At 43.9% G+C, this 22282-nt stretch overlaps 2 protein-coding genes across 3 annotated transcripts in view; both read left to right on the forward strand.

Moving 5' to 3' along the window:
- Positions 1-3697, forward strand: part of LOC115142176 (cyclin-dependent kinase 14) — a 315071-nt gene extending 311374 nt beyond the window's left edge. For both annotated transcript variants that reach the window (XM_065028009.1, XM_065028010.1), the window contains one exon: positions 267-3697. The gene's annotated coding sequence lies outside the window, so the exon portion shown is untranslated. The remainder of the gene's footprint in view (positions 1-266) is intronic.
- Positions 3698-5989: 2292 nt separating this feature from the next.
- On the forward strand, positions 5990-9842 carry LOC115102456 (frizzled-1-like). Its single transcript, XM_065028011.1, has one exon. It carries the CDS (start codon positions 6347-6349, stop codon positions 8024-8026), a length of 1680 nt encoding a protein of 559 aa, XP_064884083.1. The 5' UTR covers positions 5990-6346; the 3' UTR covers positions 8027-9842.
- The last annotated feature ends 12440 nt before the right edge of the window (positions 9843-22282 follow it).

A 22282-nucleotide genomic window follows, 5' to 3' on the forward strand; every position in this document is an offset into this window, starting at 1 on the left:
GGGGAAAGAGTGAGAGAGAGGGGGGGGACACAGGGAGAGACATGCATTATTTATTATTGCAGTATGGTCACTAGAAAGAAAGAAGGGGATTAGAGGAGCGCTCCAAGCCAGCCAGGTCTACTGGGTTATTTCTCTCTCTCTCTCCGTCTCTATTTTTCTCTCTCTTTTTACTTCTCTCCTAAGGGGTCGTTCAGAAATAAGGTAGTTGTGGTTAGTTCATTTCCAGTTGGCAGATTAACTAAAGTGTTTGTGTGTGTGTTTTTCAGGTTGCTGCTGTGGTCAGTCCAAGAGAGAAGGACAAAGACACTGAGATGGAGGAACCACCAGGATCACATTCCCTCTTCTGTTTCTTTAACTTATTACCTTTCCAACTGTGTGTGTGTGTGTGTGTGTGTGTGTGTGTGTGTGTGTGTGTGTGTGTGTGTGTGTGTGTGTGTGTGTGTGTGTGTGTGTGTGTGTGTGTGTGTGTGTGTGCGCGTGTGTGCGCGTGCGTGCGTGCGTGCATTTTGGTGGGTGACACCTCCAATTTCAGTTTTATAATTTGCAATTTTTGTTGACTTTTATAATGTTATGATACTCGTATATCGTTGACACATTTACAATACCCTTAATCATCAAGGGACTTTACAATACTATTGATACATACTGTGGCTTGTGTTTCTAACTACCTATGTGAGAATGTATATTTGTGTGTACAGTATACTCATATTTAGAAAATATATCACGGACTCCAAGAAAGCTCACATTCTTTCACAAACATGCTGCACTTGCATGCATTCACGCACGCATGCACAAACTCACACGTACACACACAGATACACACACACACACACGTACACACACACACAGATACACACCCACTGGACAGTTTCACTCACAACACAAACTTGAACTGAGAATGACAAGCGGTGGTAATGTTTCTCTTTAACTTTGAACTGTTCCTCCTCTGTAACTGTCAGGCTAGAGTCAAATGACATCAAATCAGTAATAATCATAAGAGCAATGGTAGTAATACTGTAATAGTGATACTGGTGATAATAATCCGTTAGTCTCTGCTGGAGATGATGCATACACGCAAAGCAATGAGCGTCGATGACATCGTGAAGAGTCACGTTATATGGTAAATTCGCTGTGGTTCGTCTCAAGTGTATGTGGGTGTGTTATATCTGTGTGGTTACGTGTGCATCAAACATGGGCAATATGGGCTATACCCTTCATTGGTGCTTCCATGTAGGCCATGAGGTACTGTTATCTATACCGCATCCTGTTGTGCACTGTATCTAGATGGTAAAACACAATGGCAATAGGCTCAGTGAGATTTAGATCTCTTGGTTACTTCGACCCGTGACAATCCTCTTCTCCTTCACGTCCTTTGGACCGTCACCGTCCAGTACTGTATATCAGACGTCATCACAAATCTTTTTAGACAATTACGTCATTGGCTGTTTGTCTCAGCCATCACGTCAATACAATTACTAGGAGCACTTTTTTTGATATCGTGTGATATTGATCTAACAAATAGTTTTGTTTCATTGGCTGGTACAAAGATCTCTTTGTGTTCGATTTACAACTGGGTGTTGTTTTGTATACCTGCTCATATTAGTCATGTGTGAGCTAGGTAATATAGCAATGACCAGTAACATGGGGAATATGGGTTCCTGTTTTATGAATTGATTTGAAATCTACCACTAATCTGAATGGGCCTGTACTGTTCACAAGTAGAGGGGGAGGAGAGTTCTGAGTGAGATATCATGGACACACACTGACGATCAGGAGAGATTCATTTTCTTAATCCACGCTGACACCCTTAGAAAGACGTGTGTGTGCACTCACACACACACACACACACACACACACACACACACACATGAGAACACATGAGAGACAGTCACAGGTATTATACTGTAGACACTTGGCCACACACAGTCCCTCTCCAGCCCTGCCTCACCTGCTAGTCTATCATAGAGGGAGGAGGAGGAGGACACGCTGAAAGGAAAGGAGTCTTGTAGAAGGCTTTGACATAGTTCGCCATATGGCCAAGTCCATGTTGTGTTACAGCTTTAATTGTCCCACCATCTCTAGTGGTGTTTGGTGTGGTATAGAGCACTCGAGGCAACGACAGAGAAACACGGTGATAGTGACGACTTGTGTCATTAGCTTTTTGAGAATGCACTTTTGGAATATATTTGCCCTACTGTACATTCCAGCTTATTAAAAATGTCACTTTTTGCACCTGTGTTGTCCTTAATCACATGCCCTTGTCTGCACAGACTAGAAATATCAGTGCCCTCCCTTGTCAACCATAGTATAGGCCAACAGACCCCAGTTTCCAACCCCAGTGAGACTTTTTAAGGAGAACTACAACAAATACTTGAAGTGAGTTCATCAAACTTCAGTGTCATTCCTGGTGGGGCAAGTAGTTCTGTGTTGTGGTAGTGAAGACGGTGAGGAAGGGTGGAGAGTAGAGTGGCGTCTTAATGTGACTAAAGCAGCGTGACAGAGGAGGGTTAATACCAGAGAGCTCTGCTGAGATAGATCGCCCAGCTCGCTCTTCTCGGCCTTGCATGGCTTTATGGGATACAGGAGGTATTAGCAGCTGAATAATTATTGTTGATACGTTACTCTCCTGCTTTCTGTCTGTGTGGCATTTCACTTTTCTTTTGCCCCCTTTTTATTTTGTGCCTTTGTGTCCCAGAAGTTTCTTCCTTTGCCGCCTGCCTGCGACATCACATAAACATGAAAATACTGTATATGTTTTGGACTACCTGCCTGCCTGCCTATGTGGGTGGACTTCCTGAAAGCTCGTTTTTTCTCCTTTGGGAACGAAAAGCATTTCTCTATGAAGGGAAATCTTGGGAAAGAAGTAGTGAAATTGCACATTGAGCACTGTGGTGGTCGAAATTATTAACATTTTAATGTGGCCTACTAGCATTTTAATGTTACCATTGGTTCTTGCTTGTAAAGTTAACTTCCAGATGTTTAATAAAATGCATTTACAAATACACCATTCAAATCTGAATTGGGGAATGGCTTAAGATGGATCTGTTTGCTATACTGGTCATGCTACGGAATGTGCACATTCTGAGTCATATTTCGAGATACATGTCAATATTTAATCATTTTGTATCCTTTGTTATAAACTGTCTTACTAGGCTGTATATAAAGGGGGAGGTGAAACGCCTTGTGTAAAATTTAATAGTGACGCTTGTACTATGTTTGCGTACATACAGGGTCACGCGTGTCTCCTTTGCGCCATAAAAGAGAGGATTCGTATTAAATATATATGGATATATACACATACAGTATATTTTTTGTCCCTGTCAGTTTCTTAACTGCGTAGACGTACAGTATATGTTGGGAAAGGTGTTTTGGAACCAGACATGCAACCCCCGCTGTACTCAACACTGAATCTGTGTTTTACAGTACAAAAAAAAAAGCTTCTCTTTGCGTATCTATTTTTTCTTTTTTGTATGATGCTCTGAAAATACATCATTTTTCACAAGTGGTTTCGGACATAGAAGAAGTGTTACCGGTCACTTTATATACTGAAACTTAGGATATAATAGTAGAATAGCTGTTGCATTACCTATTTGTTACGACCTGTATGTAATGTTATTATGGAAGATGTAATGTCCTTCTGTAAATGTTGTTTATTGTTGCTTTACCTGAAATAAATAAAGTTTATTAATGCTTCAAACTGTGTTCAGCTACCAATGCAAAACAGCTGTTGTTAGGTCATGTATTACATACTTACATACATACTTTCATACTAATTCTACCACAACTCCATTCTAATGGTCATGCTAGTGTGGATATCGGTTGCCTTTGTCCTCCTATTCATCAGTATTTACATAGTTAGCTACTTCCTGAAATTAGTTATCCCTGGAATTGATATAAGTACCGTACTTAGTTTTTTTTACGGCAAAATTTCCTCAACTGTACCAGCAACGGTTTCTAGTGATTTATCCTGTATTACCAGTCCCTGTTTGATGTGAGCTCAGCTGGCCTGATTACAGAGTCCCTCTTTGTATTGTACCACAACAGTGTTTTCTCTGGACACCCACCAAGGTGTTATGTCTCTGATTCAAACCATACCAATAGGTCAACAACATCTCCAAGTCTGCATCCCAAATTGCATCCCTATTGGCTCTGGTTAAATGTAGTGCACTATATAGGGAATAGGGTGCCATTTGGGATGCATAGTTGAAAAAGTATGTAACTTCAGTTATGAGTACAGTTTTCAGGCCTGCTGGTCCTCAAACAGATATACTTTATAACATGAAAACAAACAACCTCCAGGTCATAATGACTGCTGTGACTGCTGTGACAGACAGGTAGGAGACAAATACATGGAAACTGCAACAACACAATGTTTGCTGTAAGAATGTTATGTTCATAACGTTTTTAAAGTTTCTTTGGAAAAACATGAAGTCATTCTATTCTGTTCTGTGGTTATTGCATGTGGTCATAAATGGTTCTGAAACTGTTTTGCACCCAAAAATGCCCCATCAAAAAATGCATTTCCAATAGTTAATTCCAGTTTATCTCTTTAATGTTGGATCATATATCAACTGCATGAAGGTCAAATCTGACTCAAGGTTTTAACTTTGTCTTCGTAATGTTGATTGCTCTGGACAACTTTATTCCAAACTGAATAGACTTGGCTAGACACCCAGCCCTAAAACAAGACATTTAGTAACATACATAATTTTGAGTTTGTGTGTCTCTCTTGGCAGGGTGTAGCTTGAAGAACCAAATCTCACTGCATTCTTCTGTCAGGATATATTACATACTTATTGACTCTCTCTCCATCCCACTGACAGACATGCCTCCTAACCAGTTAGAATGCCTGGGTAACTGATTAACATTAGGGATCCTCTGTATTTGCTTGGCCTCAGCTAGTGAGCCATGATGTTTTGAATTCTCAATAGAGAGTGCTCTGTGACAGGTTGATAACTAGAAATACGTGTTGATGCACATCACTTGGGCTAATCATATTATTGATGGGCTATAACTGGTCATAGTGTTATTGATGGTTGCAACAGTAGTTGATTTGATTATTATTTATGTTGTTATGATACTGTTTTTGTACATTAAACATTCTTACATTATCTAATATATCTCCGGTGAACAGTAAGGTACAGTACAGTACAGTTGATGACAAATGAGAGATAATAGACTCCCTAAAAGTCAAGGGGGCAAGACAGCCCTGTTAAGCTCACTGTAGTGGAGTATCTCCCTTCCTTCCTTTGGTGTTCTACACAGGGTCTCTCTCTCTCTTTTTTCTCTCTCACGGTTTCCTTCCTGTTCTCCTCTACACAGTGTCTCTCCCTCCCACTGTTCCCTCTACGTGCACCACTGTGTGAGATGGGTTTGAAACCCCTCGGATCCCAAAGTCTCGTGGTGACAAACCACTTTCATCCCTGTCCCTAGGGCCTAACGGTGGAGACGACATTATGGTTGAAAGGGGAGACTGATTAAAATGATGCTGGTTGTTCTTCCCTCTCTAAAAGATCCATTTAGGCTATACTCATTTGTAATATGTAACGTGCATGGCATTTATTTAGTGTGTTTTACAGTCACACACAGTTTTACTGGATGATAATACCAAGGGAGTCTGGACTGTTACAATATTAGGCTATTTGAGGAGGTCTAATATGATTTCTCTGAGTCAATACCTCACAGTTTTAATGAACATAGAAGTTAATTAAGGGTAAAGGGTTTGCTCATATAAACGGTAGGCCTTCTGTCAGATTTGTAAAATAGTATTTCCTTTTCCATCAGTTGTCCTAGATGTGGCTTTCAGAAGTATCATAGGCCTATTTATAAGGGCATAATTCTTATTTGAAATATGTGATATTGTTTCGGCTATAGAACTAAGACATTGAAACGCATCAGCCATGCACAAGATGAACAATTGTAGACGATCCCTAAACCATGCCATCTGTTAGTCCAACCCTTTTTTCCATATGGAGGAGAGAGAGACGGCTCACTGAGACAGCAGGGCGCCTGGAAACAGGTTTCAACAGCGCAGAGCAGAGAGAGGCTATCTCGTTTGTCGCGCAGCTAGAGTAGCAGAAGAATATTGCGGAGTCCGGACCTGAGTGTTGTGTATAGTAGGTTGGATTTTCTTCTCCAAATTCTGTCAGCGATATTTTTCGATTTTGGGGGACCTTCAACATCTCTGCGCAACGGCGGGGAGAAGCGAAAACAACCAAAAGTTACGCTGGAAGGGAGTAATGTTACATTTACAAGGAAAGAAAAACCGAACACAGAAAGGGAGCGGGGAAGTAGTGGCGAGCTAGCTGGTGAGCTAGCTAGTTTTGGAAGAAACCGCAAAGAAAGTATGTCTGTGGCCGTGCGTAATGCTTTCGCAATGGATTACAACAGAGTACTGTGTATATTTTTGCAGGTGTTTTTATTGATCAGTTTAGGATCTATACGGGTAAATGGACAGTATGGCGACCGGGGAATGTCTATTCCGGAGCACGGTTTTTGCCAGCCGATTTCTATTCCACTTTGTACAGACATCGCATACAACGAGACCATCATGCCAAATTTACTAGGACACACAAACCAGGAGGAAGCAGGGCTCGAGGTACACCAGTTTTACCCGCTTGTGAAAGTTCAGTGTTCTCCTGATTTAAAGTTTTTCCTCTGCTCCATGTATGCGCCTGTGTGCACGGTGCTTGAGCAGGCGCTTCCCCCGTGCAGGTCACTGTGCGAGAGGGCGAGACAGGGCTGCGAGGCGCTCATGAACAAATTCGGTTTTCAGTGGCCGGTCAGCCTCGCTTGCGAGTCTTTCCCGGTTCACGGAGCGGGCGAGCTGTGCGTCGGGCAGAATATGTCGGGTCAAAACACACCGGTCAACCCCACCCCTGATGTAACAGAGCCTCCGCACGATACTGCGATTGGAAAAGGACAGTTCAAGTGCCCGGCTTCTCTGAAAGTACCCACTTATTTGAATTACCGTTTTCTCGGTGAGGATGACTGTGGCGCACCGTGCGAGCCAAAGAAATCTAACGGAATGATGTACTTCAGCGAGGAAGAGTTAAAATTCGCCAGGATATGGATAGTAATCTGGTCCGTGTTATGTTGTGCATCCACGTTATTTACCGTTCTAACCTATCTGGTGGACATGAAGCGCTTCAGCTACCCTGAGCGTCCTATTATCTTCCTATCCGGTTGCTACACCATGGTATCCATTGCCTACATAGCTGGATTTCTCCTTGAGGACAAGGTGGTTTGCAATGACAGGTTTGACAACGACATTAGGACTGTGGTGCAGGGTACCAAAAAGGAGGGTTGTACCATCCTCTTCATGATGTTGTATTTTTTCAGCATGGCCAGCTCCATCTGGTGGGTCATCCTGGCCCTCACCTGGTTCCTGGCAGCTGGGATGAAGTGGGGTCACGAAGCCATCGAGGCCAACTCGCAGTACTTCCACCTGGCGGCGTGGGCTGTGCCCGCCATTAAAACCATCACTATCCTGGCGGTGGGCCAGGTGGATGGGGATGTCCTTAGCGGCGTGTGCTTCGTGGGCATCAACAGCGTGGACGCTCTCCGAGGCTTCGTCCTGGCGCCGCTCTTTGTCTACCTCTTCATCGGCACCTCGTTCCTCCTGGCCGGCTTCGTGTCTCTGTTCCGGATCAGAACCATCATGAAGCACGACGGCACCAAGACGGAGAAGCTGGAGAAGCTGATGGTGAGGATAGGGATCTTCAGCGTGCTCTACACCGTCCCCGCCACCATCGTCATCGCCTGCTACTTCTACGAGCAGGCCTTCCGGGAGCAGTGGGAGAGGACGTGGATCAGCCAGACGTGTAAGACGTACGCCGTGCCCTGTCCGGCCCACCCACACCCCAACATGAGCCCCGACTTCACCGTCTTCATGATCAAGTACCTCATGACTCTGATCGTGGGGATAACGTCCGGGTTCTGGATCTGGTCTGGGAAGACCCTCAACTCCTGGAAGAGGTTTTATACGAGACTGGCTAACAACAGACAGGGAGAGACCACAGTGTGAATGGTCTGAGTGGGGTGAGACCTCTGGATGTACTTTAGCCTATGATGGGCGTCCCCCACACACAAAAAAAATATGTTTATTTACAGACTGAATGAATGATAATCGTTTTTGGACTTAATTGCCATGCAGAGACACTCATTGGTACATGATGTTTCTATTGTACATAAAACATTTTGTGAGATTTTTGTAAGTATATATTTGTATTTAAAGATCAAAATTCTCTTTTTTAGTGTTTCCCTCTATTAAAACCAACATTTATTTGACACACTTTGGGCATAATGAAAATGGACCTAAGTGATAAAGCTAACTGAGCATTTAGCATTAAGGATGTGGTTGTCTTAGGACCTGAGTTGGCTTGGTCACTGTTGGGAGAGGGTTGTAACTGTCTTTGATCAGTAGACTGGCTCGGAACATTGTTTCTATTCTAAGCAGCAGAGTCCCGTGAAAAACAATTGCTTCCTCGTGGGTCCTTATCCCCCATTATACTGTTGTTCTTTCTGTCCAGCTGTTCTCTTCTATTCAACATATTTCTAAATGCCTAAATGCCTGGGATTTGAAGGTTAAAAATATGATCAACATGTATTTTAAAACGAGGTATAGATTTGGGATTATGTGTTCACCATATTTCTAAATGCCTGGGATTTGACGGTTAAAAGTACAGTCAGCATTTTTGTAACAAGAAAGTAGGTATAGGTTTGGGATTGTGTGCACATGTACTGTGTAGCCTACATGACATGAATCCTCCAAATGCAAATGTTTTCATAACCTGAATGAGAATGAGCCAGAATGAGAACATTTAGCCCAAAATAAAGCCTGAATAGTTGCACCAAAGTTAAAAGCCGTCTTTTGGTGACACAATATTGTAATAGAATGGAAGTAAACCATTTGCAGGATCTTTTCAACATTTTGTTTATGTGTTTCAGATAGCCCTGCTGCCTATGAACACAGAACAGACACACGTTGTTTGTGGCTTTGTTTACCTTTTTGAGCACTTTGAGGGGAATTACTAGCCTGGTCCCAGATCTGTTTGTGCTGTCTTGCCAACCCCCGAAGAACCATAGGAGTAGGCAGGACAGCACAATCAGGTCTTGGACCAGGCTTTTGGAATACAGAATGCTGGACAGAGACAGCTCCGACTCAGAGGTGGGCTACGTAACACATCAGCTGCACTCCCTAATGCTTTCTCACAGACAGACAGACATACAGACAGCTGAAATACCAATACTTCACTCATGAACAAGTTGAAATACGCAGTAGCCTACTCTACAGCCGGCTGTATAATTGGCTTATAAAAATTTAAAACAGATGAATAATTGAAGGAGATAGGACAGTGCGTTTTGTAATTCTCAGACCTACAGGTAAATCAGAGTCAGAAAAGTATTATTCCCCAGAAGGTAATTGTTGGCAAAATGTGGCTGTATTTTTTTACAATGGGCCCAGGTGGCAGCTTTGAGCAGTCCCCTTTCACCCCTGAGTCATTTCTCCTGGTTAAGTGTGTGTTTGTGTGTGCACACATGCTCGTGTGTGTCGGTGCTAACCATGCAGGATGAGCAGCTCTCTTTAGGCTTTATAAAGCTAGACACCGTGATCTGTCCCCACCTCAGACATCTTCTGTTATGTTCTTGTCAAATGCATGGAAGTTATTTTACCTTAAATGGCTCTCTATTAAACTACATGTTCATGCCTTTCACATCTATTATGTTTAATTCTGGTATTCTGCATTTGTTTGTTATTAAAAACATTATATTTATAGACACATTTCTTTATATCCACACTGATTACTTTAAAGAATAAAAAATCCCACCTTTGCACCAACTGTCATGTTGATCTGAAATATCTATTATTTTCATTTGTTATAAACCAGAGATGATGGATTGAATCAAGCCTAGTGTACATTTACATTTGAGTAATTTAGCAGGTGGTCTTATTCAGAATGACTTCCAGGAGCAATTAGGGTTAAGTGCCTTGCTCAAGGGCACATCAACATATTTTTCAACTAGTCGGCTAGGGGATTAGAACCAGCGACCTTTCGGTTCTTGGCCCAATGCTCTTAACCGCTAGGGTACCTGCCTAAAATGTAGTTTAAGATTTGGAGTGTAACAAATCTGCTTCATCGACTCTATATAGTATTCACTTTGTAACAACATGGTAATAGCAATCATTTTTACAGCTGGAAAAGCTCAACAGCGAACACAAGTTTTATCTCAGTGGTTACAGCCAACTGTGAAGTCTGGTTTGAAAAATTACTTCCTTATCCTGGGTGGATGTTAATCAAATGCAGCTCTCTGGTTAGGCTAAATGAGGTGGATGGGAATCTTGTGAATGGTTGGTATGCACTGAATGCTCAGAGGCCTTGCTTGTGTAGGGGCATTGTTGCTTTGCACTTAAAATAGCTTGTGTCCCATGTCTGGCAGTCACATACGTAGGTCAGCTACTCAACTTTCATACAGCCGTTGTTTAGGGTAGTTTTGTTGTCTTTAATTTTGTTGCTCTGTTCACTCTTGTATCTATTGTGTCCAAGCTTCTCTGAAGTCTGTGGCTGTATAGTTTGTGGCTAAACTGACCATAACTTAATGTGAACTATATATATGGCTCATGTCCAGTAGTTTATGCATACGCACAGTTCAATCCGCTGCGCTGAAGATCTGCTTTATAGCACGGGTGACAATTAAAAGCAATGTTCCCAAGGTCGCAGAGACTCTGCATTCATGGTAAACGATACGTCGGCTCAATCGGAAGTGACCTTTAAATGTGAACTGTGCTACAACGCAGATATTCTGAGCTACGGATTAAACCGAGCCCTTGGTTTCAGACAGGTTAGCAGGTGTGCTGAGGAACACTCCCCATTTTCGTTGTGAAAATGTTGAGTACCAGTGAGATGTAGTAAGTGCTTGGCACAGAGTTGAGGACTTGATTCAATGCAGTGCCTAAGCAACCTTCAGGTCATCTAGCTGAATGGTAGCCACTTCTAGTCTCTGGATTCATAGTAACATGGGCTATGTTTTCCTCCTATAGAAGTACCACTGACCGACCTCTATGGACGTGCAGTACATGCCTTCATTTCAAGCCCTTATTGATTTGACTTAGCTGACTGAACAGATACTAAGGCTGCATCACAACTGGCATCATATCCTCTATATGGTACACTAATTTTGACTTGGGCCCATAGGGAATAGGGTGCCATTTATGACACACATAATATGTGTATGCTAGGTCTCACTCTGTCTGCCTTCCTCCCTGTCAGTGTGTCTTCCTGATGCCTGGCTTGCTACTGGTTTGTCAGGATGTGCTTGTACAGCCAGAGCACACAGAGAACTGCTTGTCACTCAGTCTCAGTCCCTCTCCTCTCTGCTGCTCTGTGGTCAGACTTTAGGCCTACTCAACAGCTCTACTCTGGCCTGGAATGCTGGGAGCTGGAGGAGGGCAGGAGAGAGAGTATAGAGACACAATATAAACCTAAACCTCAGCATCAACATGCATTTATGGCCCAGTCACACAAGTTGCCTTGGACATTTTAAGAAGGCTATCGTGTTAATGTTGCCACACGATGGATGTAATGATATTTATTCATAATGCAGAGAGCTCAGTGACATGTCCTAGTTTTGGAAAATACTGGAATAATTGCTCAAATACTGCTGCTGTTTTCAAAGGACTCAAATAACTTTCTGCTTCACCTGTCACTATGTATGAGGTTGACCTTATGAACTCCTGATGCCTCTATCTTCACAGAGGACACGGCAGGTCACACAGTGGTGATGTTATTGTGTGTTAACTCTCCCCTAGTACCTCCCACATCAGCCCAGACAACAGGTTTTATGACTGTGGAGCGTTTCAGACTTGTCTGACTGCATGTTGTTGTTAGCTGATCCCACTGAGCATTTATCACCTCAGGGTAGACTTTGTAAAGAATGCTAAAGCTATGCTAACCAACTGACTGTAGTGCACTTTGGGAAGAATGTGAATGCTAACTGTCTATAGTGCCAGCCTGCCAGGTGGATGCAAAAACAAATATCTTCGCCCGTCTTAGTCTATTATAGGTGAGTACAAAGAAGGCTAAATTGCTGTTTTATAACCTAGAACGGTGGTTCCCAAACTGTGGGGCGATGGGTCGGCAGGGGGGGCGTGGGGGTCAGTCTGGTTTTCAAATGACTCTTGAATGAAAGTTGCAATAGTAGAATGCACAAGGTGCCATTTCGATTTGGGTAGTGCATCATCAGTTCCTCTTGTCATGTCAGTCATTGCAGACCTTAGAGAGCTATTTATAACTTGTCAGAAATGTCCAGATCAACTAGACTATGTCAGCTAACGATTTTTAGCTAGGTTTTTTAGCCCAAAGATTTTGTGGTAATGTTTGAGTCACTCAGATATCACATGAATAGACATTAGACATGGCAAATTGTATAGAATTGCAAGAAAAGTAGCTTTAAAACTGCAAACATTTCCCCTGCACCCCATGACAAAATGTATAGAATTGCAAGAAAAGTAGCTTTAAACCTGCAAAATGTTCTCTCCACCAACAAGACGAGTGTGAACAGTTTGTGTCATGAACCGCTTGTGCCCATCGAAATAGACGTGGCGCGAACTCCTCCAGGGGTGGCTCGGAATGTTCCCCGATGCTGGAAGGTGGAACTGAGTGAAAAAGTTTAGGAACCCCTGGCCTAGAACGTGTTCATTCATCCATGTATTTAAAATAATAAAAACTGATTTTTAGGCTCTGTTTTCTCAGTCATAAGACATGCACACAGTCTGAAACACACACACATTGACCTTGTCATCCCGTTTCCCAGCGGTCCCTGCCTGAGCCTGTCTGAGTGTGTTGAGATGGTCATGTCTGACATTGCCTCTCACACAAATCACTGCTGTTTCACAACGCCCTCCTCTGCAGAAGCTCTCACTCACTGTGTTGAAAAGAACAAGTCAAACATACTTAAACAGGCCTTTCACAGCAGAGCACTGAAGCTCTAGTTTGTGTCATCAACCCTGATTTGTGATAAGGTTGGAATGTTCATCATCAGTGAACATCTACAATAACAATACAGTCACTGAAGTGTTCTTTTTAATGCAATAGATTTGAACAAGGCAGTATTTATGGGAATATGAAACAGATTTTTCATGTTCATTCCTTGGAGTTTCCTGGTAGTGAGCTCATCTGAGCCCAGCTATAATTAGGTTTTGTTGTTTGTAGCCTGCAGGAAAATCGACTTCCAGTTCGAATCCTACTGTACATTGTTTCCATACATAGCACATAGTTTAACATTCCAATTTTGTGTTGAAACCTCCTCAAGGTCAAAGCAATGTTTAACAGCTCCTGTTCACTCTCTAAATCTCTCTCTCTAACTCTCTCTCTCTCTCTAACTCTCTCTCTCTCTCTAACTCTCTCTCTAAGTCTCTCTCTCTAACTCTCTCTCTCTAACTCTCTCTCTCTCTCTAACTCTCTAACTCTCTCTCTCTCTCTAACTCTCTCTCTCTAACTCTCTCTCTCTCTAACTCTCTCTAACTCTCTCTCTAACTCTCTCTCTCTCTCACTCTCTCTCTCTCTCTCTCTCTAACTCTCTCTCTCTCTCTCTCTCTCTCTCTCTCTCTCTCTCTCAGTAGAAAGCAGATTACAGTATATTGTACCATGCTGTCCATCTGATCCCGTGAACTTGACCTGCCCCTCACACACACCTGGAAGAGATGTCACACCGGATGTGTCCTTGCTGCCCGGGTTCCTTGGGACGTCCCTACCTCATTGAAGTTGACATTTAAAATGGTTGGTAAGGGTTAAGGTTAGGGTAAGGGTAGGGTTGAAGTTTAGGGTAGGGACATCCCGAGGATCCCAGATAGCACCCACCACACTAGATTACATGCCAACATCAATATCTGTCATATGCTGTTGGTTTTGTTGGCACAATCTCCTCTCTGTCATCTCTCTGAGATCATTCTTATGTTTACTTTCCTTACCGACACATTTCATTCCTAAAGCCTTTTCTTTATCTGAAACGAGGAGCCGCTATGTTTTTGGTAACACTTTATTTGCCTACTACCTACAGAAGGACTTCATAAGACACAGTACATTTCTGACATTAGGAGTCTATGTGCATGTTTGTATAGAATTTGCATTGCAATTTAGATAAAGCCTTCTGAACCCTTTTCCTGTGCCGTTATTTCTGTCAGGCCAATCTGATGGATTATTTTACACCACATTGAGAGCAGAGCAGAGAGAGTGAAGAAGTGCAGCAGTGTTCTGTGATGGCAGCCTTTTCCCTAGGGAGGTGTTGTCAATTCCCCGGCACCAATCGTAATTACGGTTTGTGATATCGTGTGACAGGGTTATCAAAGATTGCACTGCTGCGAAACCCTCTTCCTCAGGGAGAGGAGAGCAGCTCCTAACGAGGTGTCAATCACTGGGCCAACATGCCTGGGGGAGGAGGAGGAAGAGGAGGAACGTTATCTTCTGCTTATCTCTGGAAGTGAGTCATCCCTCCCATCTCTCTCTTAGAGAGGGGTTCTTTTTCAGATTGCACATTACACTGCCTAGCAACATATAGCAATATGGATCCTCGTTCATGTATTTACTCTAGATAGCATTATTGTTCTCATTGGTGCCGAACACAATGCCCAAAAGTCACTACTGAAGATGATGAACACCCTAACTTTCTCTGCTAGCATTTTATCAGATCTATGTAGGGGATGAATGTTTAATGTTCACAAATGAGCGCGCTTGAAACGTCTGCATGTGGAAAGTAGCTCAGTCACACTAAACCCAGTACATACAATCTCAACTCCCGTTGAGTGTACAGCTCTGGATTTGAAATGTGGGTTGTTTCAAACTGTTGACATACTTCTGCAGACGACAGGGTGGATAAAAACAGCAACTGTCCCCTCCCACATAGTTAGGCAGCCATAAAGATGAATTTGATCCCACTTCCGTGACGACCCTGTCATTAAGGTTTCCTCACATACTCTCTGTAAATCAGCCCGACGCTCATTGATGGCTGTCTGTGGCTTCCTGCCCCTACGGGACAAACAGACTAACCCAGGCCATACACAGTACACACACACACACACACACACACACACACATTCTCAACCAAACTGCGTTATGAGGGATAAAAAATGATTCAACTACTTTACACATGGATTGAAAAACGCACACACACAAGAAGACACAGTAATGCTATCTATCGCCCACTGCGATCCAGCCACATATGGTGGTTCAGTTTCACAGGGTGATTCACTCCGCCAGACAGTGATTTAATCTCTATTAGGGATTCAATGGAACATCACTCAGTTTAGGAGCAACAGTGAGTTTCCCTGGGGGAGAGAAAAAATACAGATCAAATTGAATTATTCCTCAGCATCCTCACAGTGTTTCAGGCAGAGTTGAATGGAACTATGCAAGCATGACATTTCTTAATAGGATCCGTCTGTTTTCAACCTCTTGTTGTTTTGTAAAAAAGTGCAGATAGGAGCTGTGAGAGGGCAAGAAAGAGGGAAGAGAAAGGGTGCAGATTCATGCATTAGAGAGCACAGCAGAAAGGAGTGAGCATGCCATGGTGATGGCCAGTAAAGATTACACCACTTTGGCTTTGACCAAAGTCCTGCTGTTTCATCTGCTGTTTAAATGAATAATTGTCGTAATCCCTTTATAAGGCCTATATAGCTGCTTCAGCAGTCAGGTAAAGTACAAGTAGGTGGAAGGACCTTTTATGCAGTATGACTTTGGTCATACATCCTTGTGAAGCATCTTTGTAGTGCTTATAAATACTTTATGGATACGCTCATGTTGATTTGAGCTTTTGACACCACACACACACACACACACACACACACACACACACACACACACAGAGAGAACGTAACTACCACTGAGAATGTTTGGGCCTGTGGTAATGAGAACACACAGACAGGCTACAGAGCCCTCCTAATGGGAAACACAGGGACAATGTATAAATACACCGCTCTCTTTCTGTGTGTGTGCTGCCAAGGGGGAGGAGCAGGGGGCTCTGCCAACACACCCAAGGCTATAGTGAGGCTAATGAGAACCATGTTGGTGGGTGTTTCCAAGATGGTGTAGCAGTCAGACGTCTTTGTCCTCGTCCCGTTGTGTTCCATGTATATATATTTTTATATATTTTTCTTCTCATATCTTTTTATATTTTTCTAAACCTCAACTTCAAAATACTCTCCTCACCCAATGTGGGATGGATCTGCTTTTTTTTCTTTTTTTTCTAAAGTATTTTTCTTTACTTCTGAACCGGAATCGCCCAACAGAAGCTAGCCAGTTAACTAGCTAGCTGCAATCCGAGTGGCTACTCCTGGCTAACGTCTCTGACCCGAAGCAAGCACCAGTTAACCTGTAGCTAGCCCATGCTAGGCCCATCTCCCGGCTAGTTGAAGAGGTCCATCAGCCACTCCGGGGCCACAATACCTATTTTGCCAATTGACCCGGACCCCTTTTACTGCTGGCACCAAGCTCCTTCACAACTGGACTACCGACATAATCTGCCCGAGGGGGTTATTCAACTGGCTCCTACGTCGCGACGTCCCCTGAATGCCCATCTGCTAGCTGCGGCCCGCTAGCTGTCTAGAACATATCGGACAGTTAGCTGAATAGGTCCATCGGCCAACTTCTTGGGCCACTATACCTATTTTGCCAATTGGCTTGGAACCCTTTTACTACACGAAGCCCTGCTTATCCATCACGACTGGACTACCAACGTAATCTGCCCGAGGATTTGTTTTCCAAAGGGCCCTCCGTCGCGACGTCCCCTGAATGTCCATCTGCTAGCCTGCTAGCCACGGCCCGCTAGCTGTCTAGAGCATATTGAACTGTTAGCTGAAGAGATAAATCAGCCAATTTCTTGGGCCACTATACCTATGTTGCCAATTGGACTGGACCCCTTTGATACATGGAACCCTACTAATCCATCACGACTGGTCTATCGACATAACCGCACGAGGAGGCTATAACAGACCTCCTCTTTGCGACATCCCTCCAAAGCCCTTCTGCTAGCTTGCTAGCCCCGGCCTGCTAGCTGTCTGAATCACCATGTCTCCAGCCAGCCTAACTACTCACTGGACCCCTATGATCACTCGGCTACGCATGCCTCTCCCTAATGTCAATATGCCTTGTCCATTGCTGTTCTGGTTAGTGATTATTGTCTTATTTCACTGTAGAGCCTCTAGCCCTGCTCAATATGCCTTAGCCAAACCTTTAGTTCCACCTCCCACACATGCGGTGACATCAGCTGGTTTAAATGTTTCTAGAGACAATATCTCTCTCATCACTCAATGCCTAGGTTTACCTCCAATGTATTCACATCCTACCATACCTTTGTCTGTACATTATGCCTTCAATCTAATCTATCGCTCCCAGTAACCTGCTCCTTTTACTCTTTGTCCCGAACGTACTAGACAACCAGTTCTTATAGCCTTTAGCTGTATCCTTATCCTACTCCTGTTCCTCTGGTGATGTAGAGGTTAATCCAGGCCCTGCAGTGCCTAGCTCCACTCCTATTCCCAAGGTGCTCTAATTTGTTGACTTCTGTAACCGTAAAAGCCTTGCTTTCATGCATGTTAACATTAAGCACCTGCAATCCAAAATTAAATCTAGAATCAGCTTCCCATTTCGCAACAAAGCATCCTTCACTCATGCTGCCAAACATACCCTTGTAAAACTGACCATCCTACCGATCCTCGACTCCGGCGATGTCATTTACAAAATAGCCTCCAACACTCTACTCAAGAAATTGGATGCAGTCTATCACAGTGCCATCCGTTTTGTCACCAAAGCCCCATATACTACTCACCACTGCGACCTGTACGCTCTCGTTGGCTGGCCCTCGCTTTATACTCATCGTCAAACCCACTGGCTCCATGTCATCTACAAGTCTTTGCTAGGTAAAGCCCCGCCTTATCTCAGCTCACTGGTCACCATAGCAGCACCCACCTGTAGCAGGCGCTCCAGCAGGTATATCTCACTGGTCACCCCCAAAGCAAATTCCTCCTTTGGCTGCCTTTCCTTCCAGTTCTCTGCTGCCAATGACTGGAACGAACTGCAAAAATCACTGAAGCTGGAGACTCACATCTCCCTCACTAGCTTTAAGCACCAGCTGTCAGAGCAGCTCACAGTTCACTGCACCTGTACATAGCCCATCTGTAAATAGCCCATCCAAGTACCTCATCCCATACTGTATTTATTTATTTATCTTTCTCCTTTGCACCACAGTATCTCTACTTGCACATTCATCTTCTGCACATCTATCACTCCATTGTTTAATTGGTATATTGTAATTACTTTGCCACCATGGCCTATTTATTGCCTTTACCTCCATTATCTTACCTCATTTGCACACACTCTATATAGACTTTTTCTACTGTATTATTGACTGTATGTTTGTTTACTCCATGTGTAACTCTGTGTTGTTGTATGTGTCCAACTGCTATGCTTTATCTTGGCCAGGTCGCAGTTGTAAATGAGAACTTGTTCTCAACTAGCCTACCTGGTTAAATAAAGGTGAAATAAAAAATACAAATAAAAAGTGTGGTGTGTGTGTGCGGGAAGGGGGGTGACTTGTCTGTGACTGACTATATTGTCAATCTGATCTAGAATCAGTGTATTTTGTGCCTGTGTGTGCGGGGAGGGGGGGGGGGTGACTTGTTTGTGACTGACTGTACTGTCAATCTGATCCAGCATCAGTGTATTTGTGCCTGTGTGTGCAGGGAGGGGGGTGACTTCAAATCAAATCAAATTTTATTAGTCACATGTGCCGAATACAACAGGTGTAGTAAACCTTACAGTGAGATGCTTACTTACGACAATGCAGTAAAACAATAATAATACAGATAAGAATAAGAGATAAAAGTAACAAGTAATTAAAGAGCAGCAGTAAAATAACAATAGCGAGACTATATACAGGGGGGTACCGATACAGAGTCAATGTGCAGGGGCACCAGTTAGTTGAGGTAATATGTACATGTGGGTAGAGTTATTAAAGTGACTATGCATAGATGATAACAACAGAGAGTAGCAGCAGTGTACAAAAGGAGGATGGAGGGGGGCAATGCAAATACTCTGGGTAGCCATTTGATTAGGTGTTCAGGAGTCAATCTGATCCAGAGTCAGTGTATTTGTGCCTGTGTGTGCAGGGTGAGGGTGACTTGTCTGTGACTGACGGTGCTGTCAGTCTGATCCAGGATCAAGGTATTTGTTTGTGTGTGCGCGAGCGCCTGCGTTCTTGCATGTGTTTCTATGTGTGTACATCATGCATGTGTTCAGCGGTGGTAAGGCAGGCCTGTATTGGATTTGTATTGGCAGGGGTGATAGTGTGTGTTTAGTGTGGTTTACCATCCCTTGCATGTCTGTCAGCTGCAGACTAGACCTGTCAAATTCTGTGATTTAACACCACCAAGTGTGCCAGCCTCAATGGAGGACCGAGCCAGACCCCTTCAAAAGACTTTATCTTTCTAATATCAGTTTTGGCCGGGCTGAGCGGGAAGGCTTGGAAGGCTTGGATGTAGGAGAGATGGATGTGCTCCTGAAGCGTGTTAACATTCTGGGGAGGCCTCGCTAGAGCCTTTGCCAGAGTCTTGTTGGCAACTTAAGCTTAGTTTCTGCAGTCTGACTGTCCAAATTTAAATTGAGCAGTTTTGACAAATAAGGTCATGTTAAAATTAGTAGTTGTCCCTTGATTTTTTTGTAAACATATAATGGGGTACGTAAGAAAATTAATCACATCACATCAAATCAAATTGTATTAGTCACATGCGCCGAATAAAACAGGTGTTCAGTGAAAAGCTTACTTATGAGCCCCGAACCAACAATGCAGTTTCAAAAATAAGGATAAGAATAAGAGATAAAAGTATCAAGTAATTAAAGAGCAGCAGTAAAATAACAATAGCTAGACTATATAAAGGGGGGGGGGTATGGATACAGAGTCAACGTACGGAGGCACCGTTTAGTTGAGGTAGTATGTACATGTAGGTAGAGTTAGGTAGAGTTATTAAAGTGACTGTGCATACATAGATGACAACAGAAAGAGGGGGTGGGGTGGGGGAACTGCAAATGGTCTGGGTAGCCATTTGTCTAGATGTTCAGGAGTCTTATGGCTTGGGGGTAGAAGCTGTTTAGAAGCCTCTTAGACCTAGACTTGCACTGATGTAGCAGAGAGAACAGTCTATGACTAGGGTGGCTGGAGTATTTGACAATTTTAGGTTCTATCACTGACACCGCCAGGTACTGAGGTCCTGGATGTCAGGAAGCTTGCCCCCAGTGATGTACTGGGCTGTTCGCACTGCCTTGCTGTCGGAGGCCGAGCAGTTGCCATACCAGGCAGTGATGCTCTCGATGGTGCAGCTGTAGAAACTTTTGAGGATCTGAGGACCCGTGCCAAATCTTTTCAGTCTCTTGAGGGGGAATAGGTTTTGTCATGCCCTCTTCACGACTGTCTTGGTGTGCTTGGACCATGTTAGTTTGTTGGTGATATGGTCACCAAGGAACTTGAAGCTCTCAACCTGCTCCACAGCAACCCCGTCAATGAGAATGGGGGCGTGCTTGGTCCTCTTTTTCTGTAGTCCACAATCATCTCCTTTGTCTTGATCATGTTGAGGGAGAGCTTGCTGTCCTGGCACCACTCGACCAGGCCTCTGACCTCCTCCCTATAGGCTGTCTCCTTGTTGTCGGTGATCAGGCATACCACTGTTGCGTCATCGGCAAATTTAATCATGGTGTAGGACTGCACGTGCCTGGCTGTGCAGTCATGAGTGAACAGGGAGTACAGGAGGGGACTGAGCACACACCCCTAGGGGACCCCTGTGTTGAGGATCAGCATGGTGGATGTGTTGTCACCTACCCTTACCACCTGGGGGCGGCCTGTCAGGAAGTCCAGGATCCAGTTGCAGAGGGAGTTGTTTAGTCCCTGGGTCCTTAGCGGGTGGCAGGTAGCCTAGTGGTTAGAGCATTGGACTAGTAACTGAAAGGTTGCAAGATCAAATCCCAGAGCTGACAAGGTAAATATCTTTCGTTTTTCCCCTGAACAAGGCAGTTAGCTCACAGTTCCTAGGCCATCATTTAAAATAAGAATTTGTTCTTAACTGACTTGCCTAGTTAAATAAAGGTAATAAAAAATTAAAGAGCTTTGAGGGCACTATGGTACTGAATGCTGAGGTGTAGTCAATGAATAGCATTCTCACAAAGCTGTTCCTTTTGTTCAGGTGGGAAAGGTCAATAGAGATTGCATCATCTGTGGATCTGTTGGGGCGGTATGCAAATTGGAGTGGGTCTAAGGTTTCTGGGATGATGTTGTTGACCAGCCTTTCAAAGCACTTCTTGGCTACAGACATGAGTGCTACAGGTCGGTAGTCATTTAGGCAGGTTAACTTAGTGTTCTTGGGCACAGGGACTATGGTCTATGGTCTGCTTAAAACATGTTGATATTACAGACTCGGACAGGGAGAGGTTGAAAAAGTCAGTGAAGAAACTGGCCAGTTGGTCAGCGCATGCTCGCCGTACCCGTCCTGATAATCTGTCTGGCCCTGCGGCCTTGTGAATGTTGACCTGTTTAAAGTTCTTACTCACATTGGCTGCAGAGAGCATGATCACGCAGTCTTCCGGAACAGCTGGTGCTCTCATACATGTTTCAGTGTAAATTGCCTCGAAGCGAGCATAGAAGTAGTTTAGCTCGTCTGGTAGGCTCGTATCACTGGGCAGCTCTCGGCTGTACTTCCCTTTGTAGTCTAATGGTTTTCAAGCCCTGCCACATCTGACAAGCGTCAGAGCCGGTGTAGTGTGATTCGATCTAAGTCCTGTATTGACGCTTTGCCTGTTTGATGGTTCTTCGGAGGGCATAGCGTGATTTCTTATAAGCTTCCGGGTTAGAGTCTTGCTCCTTGGAAGCGGCAACTCTAGCCTTTAGCTCAGTGCGGATGCTGCCTGAAATCCATGGCTTCTGGATGGGGTATGTACATATGGTCACTGTGGGGACGACGTCATCGATGCACTTATTGATGAAGCCTATGACTGATGTGGTGTACTCCTCAATGCCATTGGAGGAATCCCGGAACATATCCCAGTCTGTGCTAGCAAAACAGTCCGGTAGCTTAGCATCTGCTTCCTCTGACCACATTTTTATTGATCTAGTCACTGGTGCTTCCTGCTTAAATTGTTGCTTTTAAGCAGGAATCAGGAGGATAGAATTATGGTCAGATTTGCCAAATGGAGGGCGAGGGAGAGCCTTGTATGCATTTCTGTGTGTGGAGTATTGGTGGTCCAGA

Source organism: Oncorhynchus nerka, linkage group LG14 (genome assembly GCF_034236695.1).
Source record: "Oncorhynchus nerka isolate Pitt River linkage group LG14, Oner_Uvic_2.0, whole genome shotgun sequence".
NCBI classification, from domain to species: Eukaryota; Metazoa; Chordata; class Actinopteri; order Salmoniformes; family Salmonidae; genus Oncorhynchus; species Oncorhynchus nerka.